Source organism: Trichomycterus rosablanca, chromosome 24 (assembly GCF_030014385.1).
Source record: "Trichomycterus rosablanca isolate fTriRos1 chromosome 24, fTriRos1.hap1, whole genome shotgun sequence".
Lineage (NCBI taxonomy): Eukaryota > Metazoa > Chordata > Actinopteri > Siluriformes > Trichomycteridae > Trichomycterus > Trichomycterus rosablanca.
Window position 1 is genome coordinate 3,328,398 of NC_086011.1, and position 22,457 is coordinate 3,350,854.

General features: G+C 38.5%; 1 protein-coding gene and 1 pseudogene across 1 annotated transcript; both read left to right on the plus strand.

Moving 5' to 3' along the window:
- Positions 1-3,048: 3,048 nt before the first annotated feature.
- On the plus strand, positions 3,049-11,185 carry nicn1 (nicolin 1). The gene is made up of 7 exons (XM_062986889.1): positions 3,049-3,094; positions 4,545-4,682; positions 5,084-5,266; positions 7,171-7,284; positions 8,156-8,224; positions 9,405-9,509; positions 10,147-11,185. The coding sequence occupies exons 2-7, from the start codon at positions 4,557-4,559 to the stop codon at positions 10,186-10,188; spliced, it is 639 nt and encodes a 212-aa protein (XP_062842959.1). The 5' UTR covers positions 3,049-3,094; positions 4,545-4,556; the 3' UTR covers positions 10,189-11,185.
- Positions 11,186-17,520: 6,335 nt separating this feature from the next.
- Positions 17,521-17,612, plus strand: LOC134302161 (U6 spliceosomal RNA; annotated as a pseudogene).
- The last annotated feature ends 4,845 nt before the right edge of the window (positions 17,613-22,457 follow it).

Consider the following 22,457-nt stretch of genomic DNA (forward strand, 5'->3'; position numbering starts at 1 on the left):
CTTGCTCACTTACACCTAAAGGCAAATTAAAGCAGCCAGTTCACCTTCTACATGTTCTTCTAGGTGGTAAAAAGCTCTTACTTAAAGAAACCGACATAGAAAGAGAAGCAGCATGACACCTCAGTGACCAGAGACTGTGTTAGCTAGAAAGACCCACTCAACCAGCTGTGCCAACATGCTGCCCCAGTCAGTTGTTATTGTAATTAAGAACCCATCAAATGTATGAAACACATTTCCTGAAGATCTGTGTTTGATTGATGAACAATCGAACAAGACAAACAGTCAAATGAGAATGTAAGGAATTTCAGTACTGTTGTTACTCTTACTAGGAGCGGACATCCTGCAAAATTCACACCAAGAGCACTGTGCACTACTAATGAAGGGTTAAAAATACCCCAAGAGTAACAGCAACAGACCTCCAGATAAAGTCATGTTCACGTTTTCCTTATAGAAAAGCACTGAAGAGGAACAATACATTTAAATTTGGATGATTCAGCAAGACAAACAAGTTAATAACAACAAAATAGAGGACAAATTAAATTTAGAATGTGTTATAAAAGTCTGATTATCGACTAAAGGAAATGTTGCTGCTAAAGGTTGTTAATAAATAGACGAGTTCACATAATTTGTTTCAGTCTGGACTGTAAAATAACAAATCGGTGAAGAACAGACTTAATTTATTCATGAATTAATATAATAATAATTCATATAAATATTACTATTTCCTCAATGGGTGGAACAGTGACACAGAAGGTATTTGGCAAGGAGTTTGCAAATTGTCTCTGTGGACAAGCAGTGTGGACTGGGCACTCTAAATTGACTCGAGGTGTGAGTAAGTATATAAATGAATTCGTAAATAATTGATGGTTTGGTGTCCTGTGATGCACACTGGCAATGGACAGACTGGCACTGGGTGGCACTGAATGGCCATAATTAAGACGAAACAGTCATTGAGGATGAAATTGATGTATTTGTAGTGCTGTGGCCTACTCAGTACATATTACCTATGATTTAGATTTATTTGCAATTCACGTCTTCTGTATACCCTAGGTTTCTTTTAGCTAGTGTGGCTTTGATATTTAATTACTCCCCACTGATCCTTACTGTCAAATGTTAATGGACCGGTTCTCATTGCCAGTTTCATGAATGAAGCAGATGCTGAATAGGCGTGATTAGTCTTTGCTTAAATATATGTGCAACCTGCCATGCAGTGTGTAGTTGTACTGTATATGTGGTGGGATAAAGAAATATGATTTTAAAGTGTTATTTGAAATTTATATGTGCACTTTTTTAGGTAGGGTTGAAGTAAATGGCCAGACAGCATCAGATGGACATTTTTGACTACTCAGAATTGCAGTAATGCAATTGACTATAATGTTGCTATAATGTTCTTTCTATAATAACTGCAATATGAGATTTTTTTGCCAGACATAATACAAACTGTGTCCAAAAACATTTCAATGTGAACATAATTTGTTCATAATAGAACATTAAGCATTGTATAAAGCTTACTAACAAAATATGTAGAAACCAACTGGTCTTTAGAAGACTGAGAGGACCATGGTCCATCTGGATGAAGATTGTCTTCATTTATTCCAGAAGGCCCGTGGGAAATGCCAGCTTTTGATCTATGCTCTCTGACGTTTATGAGTAAGATCTGGCCTGGAATTGCTCATCAAGAATGACAAATGATTCAGACGAAGTATTTTTATTTATAAAAATCACATTTATTTTTCACATGCATTTGATGAAATGCATTGAAAAGGGTTTAAAAATGTCTGTGCAAATGTGTTCATGCACAGACCACATCCTAGTTGTATCATAATGCAAGCAAATCAAGCAAGGTCCCGAATGTGCATACAGTGAATAATAAAACATGTTAATTATTAAGCGCAAACTGTGGGCTCATGTTGTGTAGAACTAAGTATGTTGGAATAGCATGCAGATGGTCACTGAACCGACAAAGCCAATCAGTGTGTTTGTGCAGTGGTGTCATTCAGTTCTCCTCTACAGGACCTGAGTGAGTAAACCACAGAGCATTCCTGCCATCTGCCTGCAGCATGTAGGTACAGAATCTACAAAATCAAATGTATGCAGTATACACAGTATATGTCGACATCCATCCCATGTTAAATGCATGTGCTTTAGTCACACACACATTGCTATCAGGTGTTTAAGTAAATCATATGTGTTCCCCTTGTGCATGATTGTCAGTTTTCGTTCTTTTTCGTGTGGCTTTGAGTGCCCTCGTGCGTCTTCGTGCCCTGTCGTACAACTTCGTTCTCTTTCGTGGATCTTCGTCTTCGTGCCCTGTCGTACAACTTCGTGCTCTTTCGTGGATCTTCGTTCGCTTTCGGGCACCTTCGTGCATCTTCGTGCTTCTTCGTGCTCAACGTGCCTCTTCGGGCGCCTTCGTGATTCTTCGTACACTTTAATGCTCTTTTGTCCTTAATGTGCTTAACACTTTTGCTGAGCCAGTTTTCTTATTGTTTTAAAGCATTTTAAGCTCTGATAATACACACCATGTTCTAAATGAAATAAACAAAACAATAGGGAGCGTTTTCGGATTAACACCAGTTGGCACATTTTAAGTGTGAATGAGCTAACGGCTTTGTCTTGCCCCTATCCCTATAAACCCACACATTAATCCACCTGCCCATATATCCACACATTAATTTATCTGTTCATAAACCTAACTGTATGTCTGTCTATTATTTATTCAACACTATTTAATACTGGTCAGGTGCGTGATGGCTACCCTAAAATATTACAAGCAGTGTGGAAATACACCCTGGACAGGTCACAGTCTGGAGCAGGGCATGAATCTTCTTCCATCCCTCCATCCCTCCATCCTCCTCTGTCCCTTTAAGAAGCGCGTCTCCATGGTTGCACAGACCGGAAGTGGAATTGAGTCATAAACGAATCTCTAAATTACAGAATGATGCTACAGTCAGTTGTCCGATTAAGAAAATATTCATTTTAAACATTGTTCAGGTGTATTAAGTGTTACGTTTACGTCAGATAATGCGGTATTAAGCGGTTTTTAATATACTAATATAGGTTTTCTGAGCTCAGCGTTCACTTTTACTGCAAGGTAAGCGGGTCTTCTATCTTTACATAACAGTGTTCCGCACAGCCGAGTTTTATATATTATTATTATTATTATTAAGATAAATACTGCAAAATAATTTTCTTTTTTTCCGAAGAGGCAAATTTATCTTAAATCAATAAAAGCGCGACGATAAAGGGAGCTAATGCTTAATTTCTAATTAGTAAATAATGCTAACATGAAGTACATTACCATAATGAACAAAATAAAGTTTACTTTTATTTACTATAATTATTTAATCAATAGGGGATAAAGTAGTTTTGTTTAATTGTATTAAATAACAATAATAGTAATAATAATAAGAATAAGAAGAACAATAATAAAGTATATTAATTTTTTGGCAAATATAAATATACTTAATATATTTTAATTAGTTTACACAATATTTACCTAACTGTACATTATTTTATTATTTTATTATTATTTTAAATGCTACTACTACTACTACTACTACTACTACTACTATTAATAGTATTATTAATAATAATAATAATAAAAAGAATAATAATAAAGTTTATTACATTTTCTTGGTAAATATAAATATACTTAATATATTTTTATTTACACAATATTTACCTAAGTGTACATTATTTTATTATTATTTTAAATACTACTACTAATAATAATAATGATAATAAAAGTTTGTTAATTTTTTGATAAATATACTTCATATATTTTAGTTACACAATATTTAGCTAAGTGTACATTATGTTATTATTTTATTATTATTTTAAATACTACTACTACTAATAATAATAATAATAATAATAACGTTACATAGATTTACTTTGCAGATTTACATTTACATTAAATTTACTATGAATTATTGCATGATACAAAAATCTAACTTTCTGACTATATGTCAAATTTTCAGTTTATTATTTTTTTTCCAATTTGTTTAAATTAATGGAAATAAATGTAAATTAATCTATAAAAAAGCAACTAAACATTGAATTTAACACTGAATTTGATCAGGGGGTCCAAACTACTGCATTAGACCATTTGTATTATTAGAAATACCAGGTAAGATGCATTTAAATAATACGTTTTAATATAAAATAAAGATTAGTCAAATAATACAATGTAAAGAAAAGTATGATATGAAAGCCGATGGTCGAGATCCAAGTTTGTTAGGTCTCATTTTAAGGTGGCATTGGATGTGTTAATGGACCAAGTTCCAAAAAACACAACACAACACTTACTCTTGGGTTCTGAGTGTTTTACATGCTTTCCTAAGACATGTAAAGCTGTTGGGCACTTCTTTTCACCAGACAGTGGCATAATCGCTCCATAAAGATCTCATTTTTATAAAACCTTTAGGTTGTCATTGTTCTAGTTCCACTATTAAGGCACATTTTAAGATCTTGCTCTAACGAGACCTTGGTCATTTCAATAATTTCATCGATCTGGAATTAATATGGATGTTCTGTTTCAGGTCCACGTCGCCATGCGGGGCCAGCTAGTGGACTGCACAGTAAAAACCCCAGTGGCTCTGCAGCTCGGGGATGCAGTGTCTGATTCAGTCCGTCCTGGTGTTTATATTACTGACATCGTACTTGCAGAGCCAGTCAATGTAAGTACAAAAAACAAGATAGAATAATAAGCAAGGAACAAAAATATATCGAACCTGGATTTGATTAATAGTAGGAATGTTAGTTCTATGAAGAATACTGGTATGCTATGAATAAGAAGCTCCATGGTCCATCAAGCTTTACATCATTTTGTTTGTGCATGTGATCAGTATTTGAAAAACAACAGATTCTTAATAGTGGTCTGTGAAGGTCAAATACAAATGTAATTAATGTAATTAAAAATTTAAGATTTTATTTTAATATCCTGTGTTTTATGTCCTGTGCCTCTTGTAACATATGTAGCCTTTACCAAATATTCAAAGGGGTTCATTACTAATAAAAATAGCTGCTATAAACTGTCCTGAAATGTGGCTCAGCTTTAAAATGACTTTTTTCCCCTCAGATTCAAGAGATCTCTTTTAAGAACTACTACACAGCTTTTCTGACGGTGCGAGTGCTGAAGAAGGAGTCGGGGAATGACGAGAGGTTTGCGAAGTGGCTGACTTGTGTCAGAAATTACAGCCTGATGTCGAGCCCACACACAGAAGGAGGATCTCAGGATTACTTCTCCATCTACAGACAACAGGTCAGCTGTGGATAGATCAGTGGACACTCACATCCAGTCTTATTACAGCAGGTTTTGGCCGGCCAGGTTTTTACACAGACATGATTGGTTTTGTCTAGTTCCAAAGACCTGCGATGGATTGCACAGTGTTTTTCTCAGTGAAAACGGACCTGACGCAACCCTGACCTGGATTAAAGTGGTAACACCCCAGTTCGAATCTCAGCTCTGCTACCAGTCAACTGGGCGCCATCTAGCAGGCACAATTGCCAGTGCCTGCAGCAGACAAGAATTGGGCATCGAGTCTGCTGGGTGGGGAAAAGACCAGACTAAGTGGGCGAGGTCTTTAAACGCTGTGTAAGGACCCTGGTTAGCAACCCGAGGTGCCTGTGCAGAAGTGAATGAGCCTCATGTGCAAATCCATCGAGGCACAGACGAAAAGGAAGTGGTCCAGGTACTGCGCACACGTCGGAGGGGTCGTGGATCAGGCGAATATACCCTCTTTACCGCAATTGCAATCCCGAGCAGCGGAAGACTAATTGGCTCCGACTAAATCAGGAGGAAAAGGGAGAAAATGCATAAATAAATATAAAAAAAAATGTGCTTTGGTCAGCAGTCTAATACACTACCACAACCTGACCAGGATAAATAAAAAATAAATAAATATATAAGCTATTTACCCAGTAGTATTAATTAAAATAATATATGATGGGACTGTAATAATGAGGAGAAAAGATCAAAATAAATGCTAAAGTTTAACACCACTCACTCATGCACTACTGCATTATTTTAAATACTGTTTTGTTGCCTGACTAGTTCATGCACTGTGGTCCTGCCCTGTGGTCAAGGTTTGTTGGCTCTCACTCCCATCAGTCACCATTAATTATATGTTCATTACTGTTGGGAAAAAAAAAAAAAAAAAAATGTCAAACTGGTTCTAACTAGTCATTTCATATATCTGAAGGGACGTGTATTTGTCAGACTTAGATCTTTTTTGCAATTATCCCCTTAATTTGGTGTAATCAGCCTGCCTGATGCTGCTTTGTTCAGTCTCAAAAGCCGGATAATGCTATGCTAATGCATCCGCGTGGTCAGATTATCTCAGTGTTAAGTGCACAGATGAGGCTGCAGTTTCAGTGAAATGTGCACCGACGTTAAAGCCAATCAGAACAACTTTGATCTTCAACATCAAATGAGCCGTCGATCGTCTTTTATCACGGTGCTGCAGATTCTTATTCATACAAGAAAGTTCAGAATGTCCAGACTGCGGCTTGTTGGTTAGGAATAAATTATTGAACAGGCTGATGATACTCGATCATTAGTCAAACAAATTAAGAGTCAGATTTAGAATGGTGTGGAAAAAAAGCATGTTAATAGTTACTTGGGTCTAAAATATACAAGAAAAATGAACTTAACTAAGTGTGCCATGCGTTTCTGTTTCACTGGGGTATAAATACAAGGTGGAGGAGGCAAAATTAGTCCCTTCGTTATTAATCAACAAGGTGAAGGTTACACAATACACGAATCAATGGAAACAAAGCCGTCAGTAAACGTTTATTTTCTGCTTAACAAAGAAATGTGATTTTTTGAGAGAAACAAGCAACACGGAGGCAGAGCAGCGAGCTACATCGAATTAAGATGTTTTAAATCAAATTATGTAGAATACCGGGACTTATTGGCTCCCAGATCCGCTAGGTAGGTTGAGTTTTTGTTTTTATTCATGTATGTATGTATGACAGCTCATTAACCACAAAGCCATTGTTATGATCCCCCCCAAACAACTTGGCTAGCACATTAGAAATAATCACATGCCAATCATTCATTTTAAAGCTGACCATATCAATATCATGTACTATTAAAAATATCAGGCTTGCACTTTTAATTCAATGCTGTCTATTTTTGGTGGGGGGGATTGTGGTGGCTGACAGATGCTGACCGAGCCGGATAACGTTCTCACCGTGAGGCTCATACTGAGGCAGCCTTCTTCAGTCTGGCTCAACTTTAACATTGAGGACATCAAACTGTACTCAGTACCACATGAGGTAAGTGTAGAGACAACATCTTTAACTTGATAACTGCTTTAAACTGATCAGAAGAATTAGTGGATGTGTCACTTGCTGTTGCAAAATGCTTAATGGAAATGTCTGTAAAATAGATTATACATGAAGAAAAGAAGCAAAACAAAATGTATTTATGGTCAAAATATAAGAATGTGACATTCTGATTGATGTTAGGATGATCAGATGCACTAGATTTAGTGCAGTGCTAGCTTAGTGGTTAAAGACTACTGTTGGGCTTCTGATCAAGGCCCTTAACCCTTAATTGTTTGTGTTGTATAAGTCACTGAGTAAAAGTGTCCACTAAATCAGGGTTTCTCAACTCCAAAAAAAAATGGGTTGCAGACTAAAATAATAATTACATTTTAACAGGCACATGAAAATGACCTTGTACACATCGCCCCCTGGTGGAGGCTTTACGTTACACCTTGTAAACCACACTGGTACCAGCTTGCCTTTATTTTCAATAATTAAATATATTTAGTTTAGTGTTTTGTTTTGAAGTTGTAAAAAAACCTGCACTAAATGATGTAAATGTAAATGTTTACATTATTGTATGTACTGCAGTTGCACAGTTTGAACACCAGAGGTCAGACTGACCACTATGTAATGTGATTAGAAGTCTATGTGATTAGTCTCATGCAAAGGTTTGGACGCTCCTGGAAACATTTTCTTTTGCTTGTTGTTCTCTACAAGAAACTTATGCAAATATTTGCATTTCCAAGCCCAGTTTGTATTAATATTTAATCATGCTGATCCACCCATGTTCTCAGCATTACAGTTTTCAATGGGCTTCACATATGCTGGTAAATATCATCACAAGTCTAGTTCTTCTTGGCTTCTTTTCTTTGCCCAGGACTCTGAGAGAGATGTTCCCTCCTGGCTGTCCACCATCACGTCTGCTGAAGAGCCTCTTGATACGAATGTAAGTACTTCAGTGTTGGGCTGTAATCAGTGATCAGTGATTACATTACCCTCTGCAGGCTCTTAGATGTAGCCTCTGACATCACAGCTTCAACGTTACAGCGTCTGGAGTGTCTCCCTGTCTCTCGAGCTCTAATATAGATAGAAGGATCATTTTTGATCCAGCATTTACATCCGGCTGTAATGGGGACAGTTTGAAGAAAGAGGAAGAAAGATGCGTTCAGGTTTTTGAGAACAAGTGCACCAGAAAACTGCTAAAATACTCATGGAGGAAGCTGATCACCACTGAGCAAGTTTACACGATGGTGTGTGATAAGGCATGACAACAGCACTGGTGGAAGAACTCGGTGATGTTCAGCTTGGTCTTGGTCATTTTCCTCATTATCAGGGGCTAGTCTGCTACAAGTGACACAAGACAGAGGGTACTGGAGAAAGCTGACCCATCTGCCAACCATCACAAAGTAGTCTCCTGGCAGCTGGTGAACTCAGACAGATAGATAGAGAGATAGATAGATAATGTAGACAGACAGAAAGATGATAGATAGATAAACAGACACAGATAGATAGATAGATAGATAGATAGATAGATAGATAGATAGATAGATAGATAGATAGATAGATAGATAGATAGATAGACATACAGACAGACAGACACAGACAGACAGACACAGACAGACAGATAGATAGATGACAGACAGACAGACAGACAGACAGACAGACAGACATATACTGTAGATAGACGGATAGACAGTAGAACTTTATTAATCCAGAGGGAAATTGTTTAACCAACTTAAATTGTTTACAAGTAACAACAAATTACTTGAAAAATAAGCTCTACTCAAGAGTCCAATGGTGATGTGCTGTATGGTATTGCACAATGATAGCTTATGCATGTGTGCAGCTACATTTCTCTATGAAGCTCCTGATGAACGGTCCTTGTGCAGACATTACCCTTGTTGAGAGGCTGGCTGTTACTATGCCATGTTGAACATGACTGAGCTTTTCATTTTAAACTGCTTCACTGCCAAGCTAAATATATGGTGGCATGATTATTTTAATTCATTATATTACTGCAACCTAAATACCTGAAGGAAGTCTTTATACTTTTTGCCCGTGTAATGTTGATTTGTTCATGTTACATTAATCAAATGAAGCTATTGGCTGTTGTTTCGCTTTATCAGGGGCTTCCTGACCCGGACTCGGTGTCGTCCAGTATTCAGCAGATGTGGGCACTCACAGAAATCATGCAGTCCAGCCAGACCTCGGCCTCCATCGGACGCTTTGATGTGAGTCGTAGCTCTTATTTATTTATTATTATCTGGGGCGGCACGGTGGCTCGGTGGGTAGCACTGTCACCTCACAGCAAGAAGGTTCTGGGTTTGATTCCTAGTGGTCATTTCTGTGTGGAGTTTGCATGTTCTCCCCGTGTCTGTGTGGGTTTCCTCCGGGAGCTCCGGTTTTCTCCTACAGTCCAAAGACGTGCACGTGAGGTGAACTGGAGATACAAAGTTGTTCATGACTGTGTTTGATATTAAACTAGAACTGATGAATCTTGTGTAATGAGTAACTACCGTTCCTGTTATTAATGTAACTAAAGTGTAAAACATGACGTTAAAATCCTAATAAATAAATAATCAATCTGATTAAACTACATTGAGTTTTTTATGCTTTATACTTCATTCTATTTTGTAAACATAAACACATTCAGAATTTGATGCCTGAAACACATCTGGGGCACATACTCCCACAGACACACTCCAAAATCTTGTGCTTGGATTAATAAAGGCTATTAGATCTATAAAATGTTGGGAAACTCCATATCTATGCTTTTAATTTTGGAATAGCATGTCCAGTGTGCTCAGGTTAGGTGTCCATGTATTTTTTAGTTCTTTAATAACCCCCACCTTTACATCTTTCTTTCAGGTGGACGGATGTTACGACGTCAATCTGCTCTCATACCCGTAACAGGAAGTGATCGTCTGTACAACAGGAAGCATGTAAACTGAAGCTGGAACAGTGAGGCACATTTTAGACAAGGATAGTGAGGAAGGGGAGGATTAATATGCGTTAGGGCTGGACAGTATGGCAGAAACATGAATGCTGAGTGTTACTTTATTAATAGACACTTACTGGCTTCTTAATTAGGAACACTGGTACACCTGTTTATTCATGTAATGATCCAGTATGCATGCAGTTTGCACGATATTAAGCTGTTAAATATTAAATATAATTAGCTACATTAGCCTTGTATAGGTCTAAAGCACCAAAACTACTGGAATTAGGGAAATGTGTGTATTTAATAATGGATAAACAGTTTTAAGTAATATTTTATTTTAATATAAAGTCATTTATATACTCATTGGCTTCCCGTTGCTCAACGCATTCAATTCAAAATTCTTCTATTCACTCACAAAGCTCTCCATAATCAGGCCCCATCCTACCTCACCGACCTGCTCCATCAGCACATTCCCTCCCGTAGCCTTCGCTCTTCTGAGGCTAACCTACTGTCCATACCCTCTAGGACCAAGCACCGGACCTGGGGTGACAGGGCCTTTTCCATAGCTGCTCCATCTTTATGGAATGCTCTCCCCAAACACCTACGAGATTGTCCTGACCTGTCCAAATTCAAGTCACTTCTCAAAACTCATCTATTCAGAGTGGCATTTAACTTGTAACAACACAAAATAAATGCTTTTATTTTTGCTATTCTTTTTAATAGTTTTTATACTTAGATCACGACAGAAATGTGAAGTCCTAGATCCTAAAACTTGTAAAGTTTTCAGTTTCCTGATTGCATGTAAATCTGTCCTGTTTCTGTCTAATTTTAAGAAATTGTTCTATATTTGTTGTTCTCTCTCATAATTTAGCTAATTTTTAATGAACTGTCTTATGCTGCTCTCTTTGTTTTTATCTTAATTATTCTTGATGTTGATGTACTATTTTGATTTTGTACTATGATTTGTATGGTGTATGTACGTATTTGTTTTGATTATTTGTCTTATGTAAAGCGTCTTTGAGTATCTTGAAAAGCGCTATATAAATAAAATGTATTATTATTATTATTATTATTATTATTTACTGTGTCAGTAGTAATGCAGAGTGTCTAATGTTATGCACTAGTGTTTTACTAGTACATGCTATTTAATTTTGAAATGTGTATGTTAAGTTTATTTAAGTTTATTTAATATGATTTGTTAATTGAAATATATACAGTATATATATATATATATATATATATATATATATATAATATATAAAGAAATTCCAAGCAGCCTGTCAGCTTCAGGCTTTTATAGCAGATTAGTAAGTCGGAGGCCACTGCTGAGTAAACGGCTGCTTGATGTGTGGAGTCCAGCAGGTTCTCCCATTCAGCGCAGTACAAAAGAAGCTTTTACAGTGACCAGGTCATTCAGATTCTAACAGCTGGACTTCACCTGGTCTAAGCACATTTCATTTTATTTTCATCAACCACTCTATCCTGGTCAGGGTCGTGGTAGGTCTAGGCTCACTGGCAAACACTGGGTTCAAGGTGTGTAGGGTGTTGACTTACAGTTGGGTAATAGCACCACTGAGATTCTAACCCGGATCTCAGCGATGGTGGAATAGTGTAATAGACTGCTGCACCACCCAAGCAGCCCTGGGACACAACTCTGTAAAAGTAAACAGCACGCACCTGACCACACAGTCTTGACCTGACCTTTCAGTTCTTTTGAATAAAGTGTGTTAAGAGCCAAGGGGTCTGAATACTTTCTGAATCCTTGGAATGTGATGCTTGTCAGATGTTTACATATATAATAAGTCAGCACCACCGTCATCATCACTGTATATTAACAGTAATTGTGCGAGTCGAGAGGCAAACAGAGCATAATAAAAATGTTTAGGTCATCTTTCACTGAACACAGGTTTTTTTTTATTTGTGGAAGGTTCATTAAATAATCAGACACCACGTCCTGTACTGCGTCTCCTTGTGCTTATTTCATTTAGAACATTTTAATTAATCTAAATTTTTACTCTATTTAATGCTAATTATTTATTATAAAGAGGTGCTTCACCTCATTCCATAATCAGATATAAAACACCCGAAGATACACAATCAGCTTTATTCCAGTCCCTCTGGGAATCCTCATTTTTTAAATGTTAATGAAATGCTGCTCATGCTGCATTAATTAAAAGCCAGCAGCAGGTCCAGGGTTGTGAGGAGCATCCAAATCGAGTGAGGTGCTCACACTAATCAGGGGTAATCAGTATTCAGTAATATTCAAGTGAACCATCTATGTCTCACGTCACAAATATCATCCGGTAGGCACCATTAATGGGTCTGCAGCCACCCACTTTAAAAGAGTGGTATCCTGGAACAGAGGTAGCTTAGTGTGTAGAGCTTTGGGCTATCAATCAAAAGGTTGAGTGTTCAAATCCCAGCTCTGCCACACAGCCATTGAGCAAGGCCCCTAACCCTCTCGGCTCCAGGGGCGCCATACAGTGGCTGACTGTTTTATAACTATGTAATGCATTGTAATCTTATTTCTTTATCAAAACAAATACACTTCATCCTGGTCAGGGTTCCGTTGGTTCCAGCACCACACGAAACAACGGACACATTCAGGACACTTTAGAGAAGCACACTATCTCACATTACATGTTTGCACAGAGAAAACCCACCAGATGGCAGTAGTTGTACACAAAAGCATACATGCAACAACCCTGAAGAACGGGTTCCATTTGGTGTGGTAGTCATTCACTAACAGTAACTAATCCATTTTGGCCTGGATTCAGCACCACTGCACCCTAGACAGGCCCTGGCAGGGCAACACAAATGTCACCCACATGCCAACAGGATCGATTTAGAGTCACATGTCCATCTGCTTTAATACCACACAGCATATCATAAAGCTTTACTGTCCCTGAAGAGATTCCCACTGCTACAGCAGCTTGTTTGTTTACATTTCCCCTTAATCCCTGAATGTTGCATTTCTCTGCAACTTGAATGACATACTGTGGATTGATTTTACCCCAATCACATTTTAATATTTGTTGTGCATAATTCTACACTTAAGACAGGTGCACGGGAATAGAATTGCTCCCTAATTTCAAAATAGCCCCGGCTGTTACCCCCACGCCCTCTTAAAAACGAAGAATGGAAAAACAAATCTAATGAAATGGATCATGGGCACATACTGCCAGCAGGAAACTCTCTGTATCAGGCTGAACAAGGAGTAAAGTAGAGCTGCTGTGTCCCAAATACCATCATATACAATAGATAGTCTGCCTAATTATAGAACTATGTAAGTCTGGCTGGCTTTAAAGGAAACAACCTGCATTCACTTTCCTGAAAATGAAATCTGGCTTTTTGTACAACATAACTGTTGATTTGCTTACCTGCAAATGTGCTTACTTGCTTTTTGGTTGTGCCAGATGCTAAAAAATATATGTATTTTTATAAAGGTTCAGCCTTTCACTTACTTTGTTTTGCTAGTTCTATGATTTGTAATAAAAACATTAAAATTCAACGAATTCAAGAAAATCCAAGAAAAACAGAAGCATTTTCACTAGTGGTCTCGTACTCAGACCCCCACTATTTAACATGTAGAGATTTTGAACTGAGGTGCAACGTTCTAGTTTTTAGATATTCATTAATTCATGTATTTACTGCCTTTTTTTTACCCTGCTTTATCCTGGTCAGGGTTGCGGTGGGTCTGATTTATTGGGCGAAAGGTAGGAAACACCTCGAACAGGTTGCCAGTCCATTACAAGGCACACACACACACACACACACACACTTTAAGCAATTTTATTAGCACTTGCCTGCATGTGTTTAGACTGGAACACCCAGAGGAAACCCATGCGGACACAGGGAGAACATGCAAACTGCACACAGAAAAGATCAAGGCCAGGCCCTCCTTACAGTGAGACAACAGTAAGACAATATTGTAATGTTGTCTACCTGCACTGTACTGTACTGTCTTGCACTTTTTGTTCTATGTTGCACCTTGGACCTGGAAGAATGTTTTTTCGTTTCAATATGTACTTGTATATAGCTGAAATGACAATAAACCTCTCTTGACTCTTGACTCAACAGCGTGTCGCCAGCTTTCAGTTATGCCCCTATATATTAATTATTAATACTTTTGGATCTGCGTGGTTTGTGGATTCTAAAATGTTAATATCCTCTTCATTACTATTAGATTTTTTATTATAAGCTTATAAAATATTTTTATCAGACCTGACAAAATAAAATGAAAAGCCTTTTATCTTTTTTATTATCCAATATAGATTTTTCATTTTGTCAAATATCAGTAAAATGTAAATAAATAGTTTTAAATATCTCCTGCGTTCTCCTAAAAAGGTTAAACGATCAGATATGCAAACTTCTCATCGACGTCGAGCGTTTGAAGGCAATCCGATGCACTCAGTATGAGTTTTAATGTCATGTCGATAACTCTGGTACTGCTCCAGTAACCGGCTGCAGGTTTGATGTCAGTGTAATGATTAAGCACTGAAAATAATTCATTGCTTTTCGACCCCTGTAGCAAAATGTGCTCATCATCTTTGTGTGTATCCAGGATCGATATGTTTATGGAGATTTATAGTATGGATCGCTACACTCAGATCTTTTAGCTCTGTTTACAAAGCTACCAGAGCTCCGGGAGTGAAGCACTTGGATGATTCATTCGGTGGTGTAGAAAGTTCTATTATGTTATTTAACTATATGGCATGACCTCATTATTCCATTCTAGTGAATGTAATTGGCTATAGCTGGGTAGTTCTCTGTACCCTTATAAATAAGGCTGGTTTGACTACACAAGACAATCTCTTGTCAAGGGTTACGTTCTAAGCCCAGGGTGATATAAAGCTTGCTTAACTGTGGACAGTGTTACTTATATTTCAGCAGCTTATAATTCATATAAGATCTGTTTCATTGGTTAATTACATCTGACTACCGGGACAAATGTCACAAAAGGTAAAAATTTGGCTTTTCTTTCTGACCCTGCCAAAAGACCACTGTTCCATCTACCTCAAACTGTCAGTTATAAATACTAACAAGGAATTAGGGGGCTGGACCAAAAGGATAATTTAAATTATAGAAACGTTTATGGCGCTCTGGTGGCACAGAGGTCTATTTAGTTAGCCCACAACCGCTGAAATCTGGGTTTGAATCTCAGTGGTGCTATCGGCCAGTCGTGCATCTACACAGACATAATTGTCTGGGGAGTGGCCCAAGCCCTGTTATGGATTGACACTCAGTCCAGGGTATTACTATCTTGCGCTTTTGACTGAATGGTTACAAATTCCGGTTATTTTTTCCTAGAGCAACATCGTAACTTGTAATTTGTAAATTTTAGATTCGTTAGAAAATGTACAATGTCTCATCGTTGCTGTTATGCAGAAATGTGGATGTAATAAAGGCATCCACATACACTGGATCAGTCAGAACATTAAAACCAGCTCCTTGTTTCTACACACTGTCCATTTTGTCAGCTCAACTTACCATATAGAAGCACTTTGTAGTTCTACAATTACTGACTGTAGTCTATCTCCAGCAGCGCTGCTGTGTCTTATCCACTCATACCAGCACAACAAACACTAACACACCACCACCATCTCGGTGTAACTGCAGTGCTGAGAATGATCGTAGCGGTTAAGGTACTGGACTAGTAATCAAGTCGCTGGTTCAAGCCCAAAGACTGCCAAGGTTATCACTGCTGGGTCCTTGAGCAAGGTGCTTAACCCTCACTTGCTGAGACTGTACACTGTCACAGTACTGTAAGTCACTTTGGATGAAAAGCATCTGCTATATGCTGAAAATGCTTTAATTTCAGAACAGCATCGGCATTAAAAGTATTTTATTGAAAGCTTTGTGATGTGTGCCAGGGGCTTGACATTGACCTTTTTTCCTTGGCTTTGAAAGCGAAGGAACATTAATTTCACATCAGGAATGAGTCTCAGGGTACCGGGCCAAGTGATGAGTCAATCTGGTCAGAGATATTAACTTTTTAATTCGAGGCAGCACCGACTAGGTGGTTAAAGCATCGGCTGTTAATGGGAAGCCTGAGGGTTTAAGCTGCACCACTGCTAATCTACTACATTCGGGCCCTTAAGCAAGACCTTGAACCTCAAGTTGCTTGAATTGTGTTGTGTTTTAACTGTAAGTTGTTGTGAATAAAAGTGTCTAATGCATAAAAAATGTAATTATCCACTGAGGGTGAAATGAACTTTCTCTGGTGACAGATGTGCTGAAGGACTCATTTGACTTGGCACCGCTAAAGCATCCCATGTAATGGGACTTAATTGTCATCTTAGCCATGGCCCGAGCTGGCCTGCAGCTATCGTTTAGCCCTGAGAGACAGAAATTTGGCCGGAGTCCGATTTAATTAGTTGGAACTAGCCAAGTCGATAAAACTGAGTTCTGTTTTAAGTGACCTGGATGACTGAAAAGCGTAAACAGTGCTGTTAACATATCGCAAGCGTCAAATATAATTGGCTGCAGGGTAAAACACATTTCATGTCCACAACTATATGCCTTCAGACTGAACCTGTTTATTTCTGTTTTGGCTGGTGTGAATCATTAGCTGTAGCACGGCTACATTTGATGATCGGTTATACTGTCTGCATAGACGACTGAACCCGAGCGCTTAATGAATGTTCTATAATGGTTTTAATGCAGCATTGACTGCAAATATGCCAACATCAAAACACCAGCAATAATATCACAGTGCTACGTCTAACAGACCAGGGATCAGACATCAAATTTGTGTCTTAGTATAGCTGACAAGGTCAAGAGCAAAAATGTAATTGCATTGGGACTTTCTAGGAACAACAACAGCTCAGCAGCACAAAAGCTCAAAATGTGCTAAGTAGCATTTATAATGTTCAAACTTAAAACAACTTCTAAACAAGAACTGTGAATTAGTTGCTTGTTTGATTGGTTTAATATGATTAAACAGCCACACCCATCTTAAAGGCACCACACACAGTGTAAAACATTGCCTGAAGGTGGATAAAAAAACCAAAACTGGAGTAGTAACACGTTCTAATAAATCGAGCATCACAGTTTATTACAATTTAGCAGTCTGATGGATGACAACAGGTGTAGCAGATACCTGAAAAATGCAGCTGTAAAGTATGGTGGAGGAGGAATAATGATCTTGGTCTGTTTTAAATGGAAATTAAGATGGTACAGCATAGAATATCATTCTTAAAAACAGTTCTGCTATATAGTGAGGTTAAAGATCCAATGCCAGAGTTGTGCCGGAATTTAGTTGATGATCATAAGAGGCTAATCAAGGAGAAAAGACCCCAGGGATACGGCAGCACAGATACTAGAATTGGAACGATACATAGAAGATTAGCATGACTCCTGCACAGAGATGTGTGAAGTGTTATCATATTTTAGGGCAATTGTAGTCTAGTGAGCCAGGTACTGGATTAGTAATCAAAAGGTCACTGGTTCAAGCCCCACGACTGCCAAGTTGTCACTGTGTAAGGGTCCTTGAGCAAGGCCCTTAACCCTCAATTGCTTAGACTGTATACTGTCACAGTTCTGTATGTGTTGTATGTGCTGAATGTGTTGAGCAGGGTTATTTAATAATAAATAAACTTGTACATGAACACCCCCTTGTGGAAGCTTTATGTTACCTCTTGTAAACCACAGAGAGAGTAAGATGCATGACTTATGTTGCCTGGGTTGCGTAAAAAATCATGGACAAAATGTGGGTCGCTTAAAAAAGTTTGAAAAACCCTGATGTAGATGATGTGTACTGTATAACTTACATTTAATTTCCCAACTTGGTGTAAAATGAACCATCTTTGTGTCAGATTCGGTAAAGGACTTGAACCTGGCATTGCACAAACCTTCTGTGTAATAAGCATTAATTGTCATCTTAGCCATGGTCTTCGCTGATCTGCAGACAGCGTTCTTCTTTAAGAAGCAGAAAATTGACCGCAGTCGAATTTTAATTGGTTCAGAAATACGGGCGGAAGAGTTTGGGACCGACTGAGCGGGTAGTCCGGAGTACCCTTGACAAGAGCTATTTAAATTCAATATTGTTAGGACATGCGCTATTAGGTCTGCTAGGATGGAGGATTAGCTGTGAAGAAACAATTCGTTTCTGCATCAGATGAAGGTGCAGACGAAAATGAAGCGATTGTTCAGAGACAAAGTCATTAGTGTGATTAATTACTGCAAAGGGCTACCAGGTTTTTTAGCAGCTGGCCGCACCCGATGGCTTTTTTCAAGATTTCTACTTTTATCAGTGCTACATGATTTGCATTAAGGTTTGAATCTTAATGGTGCTATTGGCTGCCCAGGTGTCTGCACAGACATGACTGGCTGTGTCTGTAGGTGAAAGGTGGCAAAGCCCTGCACTAACTGAGGACTGGCACTAACCGAATCAGAATGGTGGACTACAATACAGCGCAAATGTCAATATTCTGGTGTGAATGAGCATTAATCATTAATAGACATTTAATAAAAGGAAAATTTTAATGGGTCTGTCTGAAAACCTAGTGATCTCTCTACATAGATGCATTTTACATCATCCTACACTCCCGAGAAGAGGGCATGTCTAAATTCTTGCCTCAAATGCTGCTTACTGAGGTGCCTTAATTCTGAGTGATAATCTGACTGAATGATGAGGAAGCGTCTGATACTTTCTTAGTGATGAAGGCAATCCCAGCATTCAGTGCGTCACAAGTTTTCTCACAAAAAAACAGAGCAACCAACAGAGTTCTTTTCAAATGTTAATAAATTTTAATTAATTTAATTTGTATAAAGGTGCACAAGTGTTGTTTATCTGTAAATTCAGGCTCCTCAGGGAGAGTTTAATTGTTTTCAGTACACGAAGGGAGACGTTAGCTGGCATGCTAGTGGGTTGTGCCGCCTCAGCCCATCGGTTTGAATGGTCTGAGGCTAACTGTGTTAGCTTAGTACGTCTTAATAATCTGCCTTATGAGTTTGGTGTCTTATTAGAAACCTTTCTACAGAGGCATCTGATCAGGTAGGTAGTAGGCAGCAAGGCAGCTCACTAGGTATTTAGACAGACCCACTATGTTTTGTGTGAAACAACTGTTGTTTCCTCTCTGGTTCTTTGTAGATGTTAGAGCTGGACAGTGAAATAGCAGGACAGGAAGAACATCGATGCTGGTGAAGACTTTTGAGAGAACCTTGAGTAGCAAAGAGGATAAACAAGTAGATCCTCGATCCAAATCAAACCTAACCTCTCACTAGAATCCCAGCTAACCAAACTGAAGCGCTTTTATTTTGGACACTTTATAAGAAGAACCAATTCATTGGAAAAGATTCTGCTTGGAGGAGTTGAAGATAGAAGAGGGACAGGACGGCCAGCAACAAGATGAATGGATACAATTAGAGGAACAATGAACGAGCCATTAAGAAGCCTGAAGGCCCACACAGAGGACATGATGTTCTGGAGAAACACTATGCATATGATCGACAGGGATTGGCTTTTAATAACAATAACGTTAGCCAATCAGCTGCCAGAAAATTGTTTAGAGAGGTTAAAATGCTGATCCTTGACCAACTGTGTAGTGCTGATAGGTTGAGGTGCTTTAAAACTGTTGGGCGAGTGTTCACAGCACAGATGACAAAGCATTTCTTAAAATTCAGACACTTACCAATAATAAATGTTAGATTTTATATCAGGTTTGGTTTTTGGGTGCCTTCTTTTGCATATTATGTTTGTTTATTAGGATTTCAACGTCATGTTTTACACTTTGGTTACATTCATGACAGGAACGGTAGTTACTCATTACACAAGGTTCATCAGTTCTAATTTTAATATCAAACACAGTCATGGACAATTTAGTGTCTCCAATTTACCTCACTTGCATGTCTTTGGACTGTGTGAGGAAACCGGAGCACCCAGAGTAAACACAAGCAGACACGGGGAGAACATGCAAACTCCACACAGAAAGGACCCAGACCGCTTCACCTGGGGATCGATCCCAGGACCTTCTTGCTGTGAGGCGTCAGTGCTACCCACCATGTCACCCTTAATATGTCCATATAATATCATTTTCTCACATAGTCTAAAACATGCCCATGTGTTTAAAAAGGAGAACCCAGTTATTTTTACTACCACTGTGTCTCACCCGGTTTGTGCTGGTGCTTTATTACCTGGATGATGGATAGTTCAGCTGAAGACTCATTAGTGATTAGTCTTGGAGTGATGTCCTCGTGCACGAGAGCTCATGCTGCAGGACGGAGGTAATATGAATTGATCGCGCTTCATCGATTTCCTAATTAATGTTGGCGCATTGGCAACTTTTTTAAAATGTAGCGACGTGCCCGGGCCGTCATTTACATTGTGTTAAGGGGGTTAAGGAGGGATTTCCAATAGCTGGATGTCACATTTTCTAAATCAACACACTTAACTTAAAGGCACATCGCATGCTTTACAAATCAGTTTAGCCTGGACGCCACACACGGAGGTAAACACAGACCTAAAATGAAGTATCGATATTCTTGTAGACTCATTTTATTCTGTAAATACAGAAAAATCCACGAACCACAAAAAAGCAGGATTATAGAGACTAGCTGCTGGAACTGGAAGTGAGACTGACCACAGATGAGCAAACCTTAAATTGGTTGCTGATTAAAAACTGTTTTATTTTTCTCTTGATGCCCATGGTAATTTAAAGCTTGCTTGCTACAGTCTCACCCATGGTCTAATAAATTTTTCACTGCAAACCCTGGTTTTCTGTGGATTTTGGATAATGGATAATACCTGATTATTCAGACTTTGGTTTCAGTTTTGGCAAAAAACCAAACAACAGTTCCATGTAGCAGGTATTATTTAGGTGGTGGATCATTCTCAGCACTGCAGTGACACTGACATGGTGGTGGTGTGTTAGTGTGTGTTGTGCTGGTATGAGTGGATCAGACACAGCAACGCTGCTGGAGTTTTTAAACACCTCACTGTCCCACCAACCAAAAATATCCAGCCAACAGCGCCTTATGGGCAGCGTCCTGTGACCACTGATGAAGGTCTAGAAGATGACCGATTCAAACAGCAGCAATAGATGAGCGATCGTGTCTGACTTTACATCTACAAGGTGGACCGACTAGGTAGGAGTGTCTAATAGAGTGGACAGTGAGAGGACACGGTATTAAAAAACTCCACAACACACACTAACACACCACCACCATGTCAGTGTCACTGCAGTGCTGAGAATGATCCACCACCTAAATAATACCTGCTCTGTGGTGGTACTGGGAGAGTCCTGAGCATTGAAGAACGGTGAAGGGGGGCTAACAAAGCACACAGAAAAACAGATGGACTACAGTCAGTAATTGTAGAACTACAAAGTGCTTCTATATGGTAAGTGGAGCTGATAAATGGACAGTGAGTGTAGAAACAAGGAGTTTATCAGTTTATAAATCTCCTCTTATTGAAGTAGACAGGAGTGTGTTTCTGAATAAACAGATGTGACTATGTAGACTTTTCTGTTGGGACTTTGGTCAAAGAGGGAATTTCTACATAAACACCATGTTATAGTAAATCACATTTTTGATGACACCCAGGAGTAATTCAAATGTTACTCAAAATGGACACACACAAGCTTAAAAGATTTGTTAGTGTCATTCCTCTGGCCCGAGCAGAATGAATGCTATTGACTTGCTTTATCAGCTGTGTGAAACTAAATTGACCAGTGGATTAATGTAGCTGTTTCAGTTAGGAAACGGGCCAAGTGAGCATCCTGGCATATGATTGTAGCAAGCATTATTAGGTCTTGTCTCATAAGATTACAAGTAATATAAAATTAATATAAAATAGTGTTTTCAACTGGTAAATTGCTCCATTGTGCACATGAATAAAGCTTTGTGGTCTCAATAGCCAAACAAACACAAACATCGGTAAATGTACCGTACTAGGAAGCTCAGCGACGTTTCATAGGGCGCTAATTTGCAACACAAATGCTCATTTAGATGCACAACAGTCATGATTTCTCATTTGCAACATTTACTACCAGTTGTGATTCAGCTGTAACACCAGCACAGCACAATAAGCATTGGTGAGAAGCATCATGGAGTGGGTTTTCATGATCAGGCAGCCATAGACAAGCCTACGATCACCACGCATAATAGTAAGTACACAGAACAAGATCATATAGAAATGCTTTGCTAAACTGGGTGGAAGAAATCTTGATCCACCCAGAATGAGTGCCTAGTGCAAATGTATAGCAAAGAGAAAACCAACTACAAATTAACTACAGTT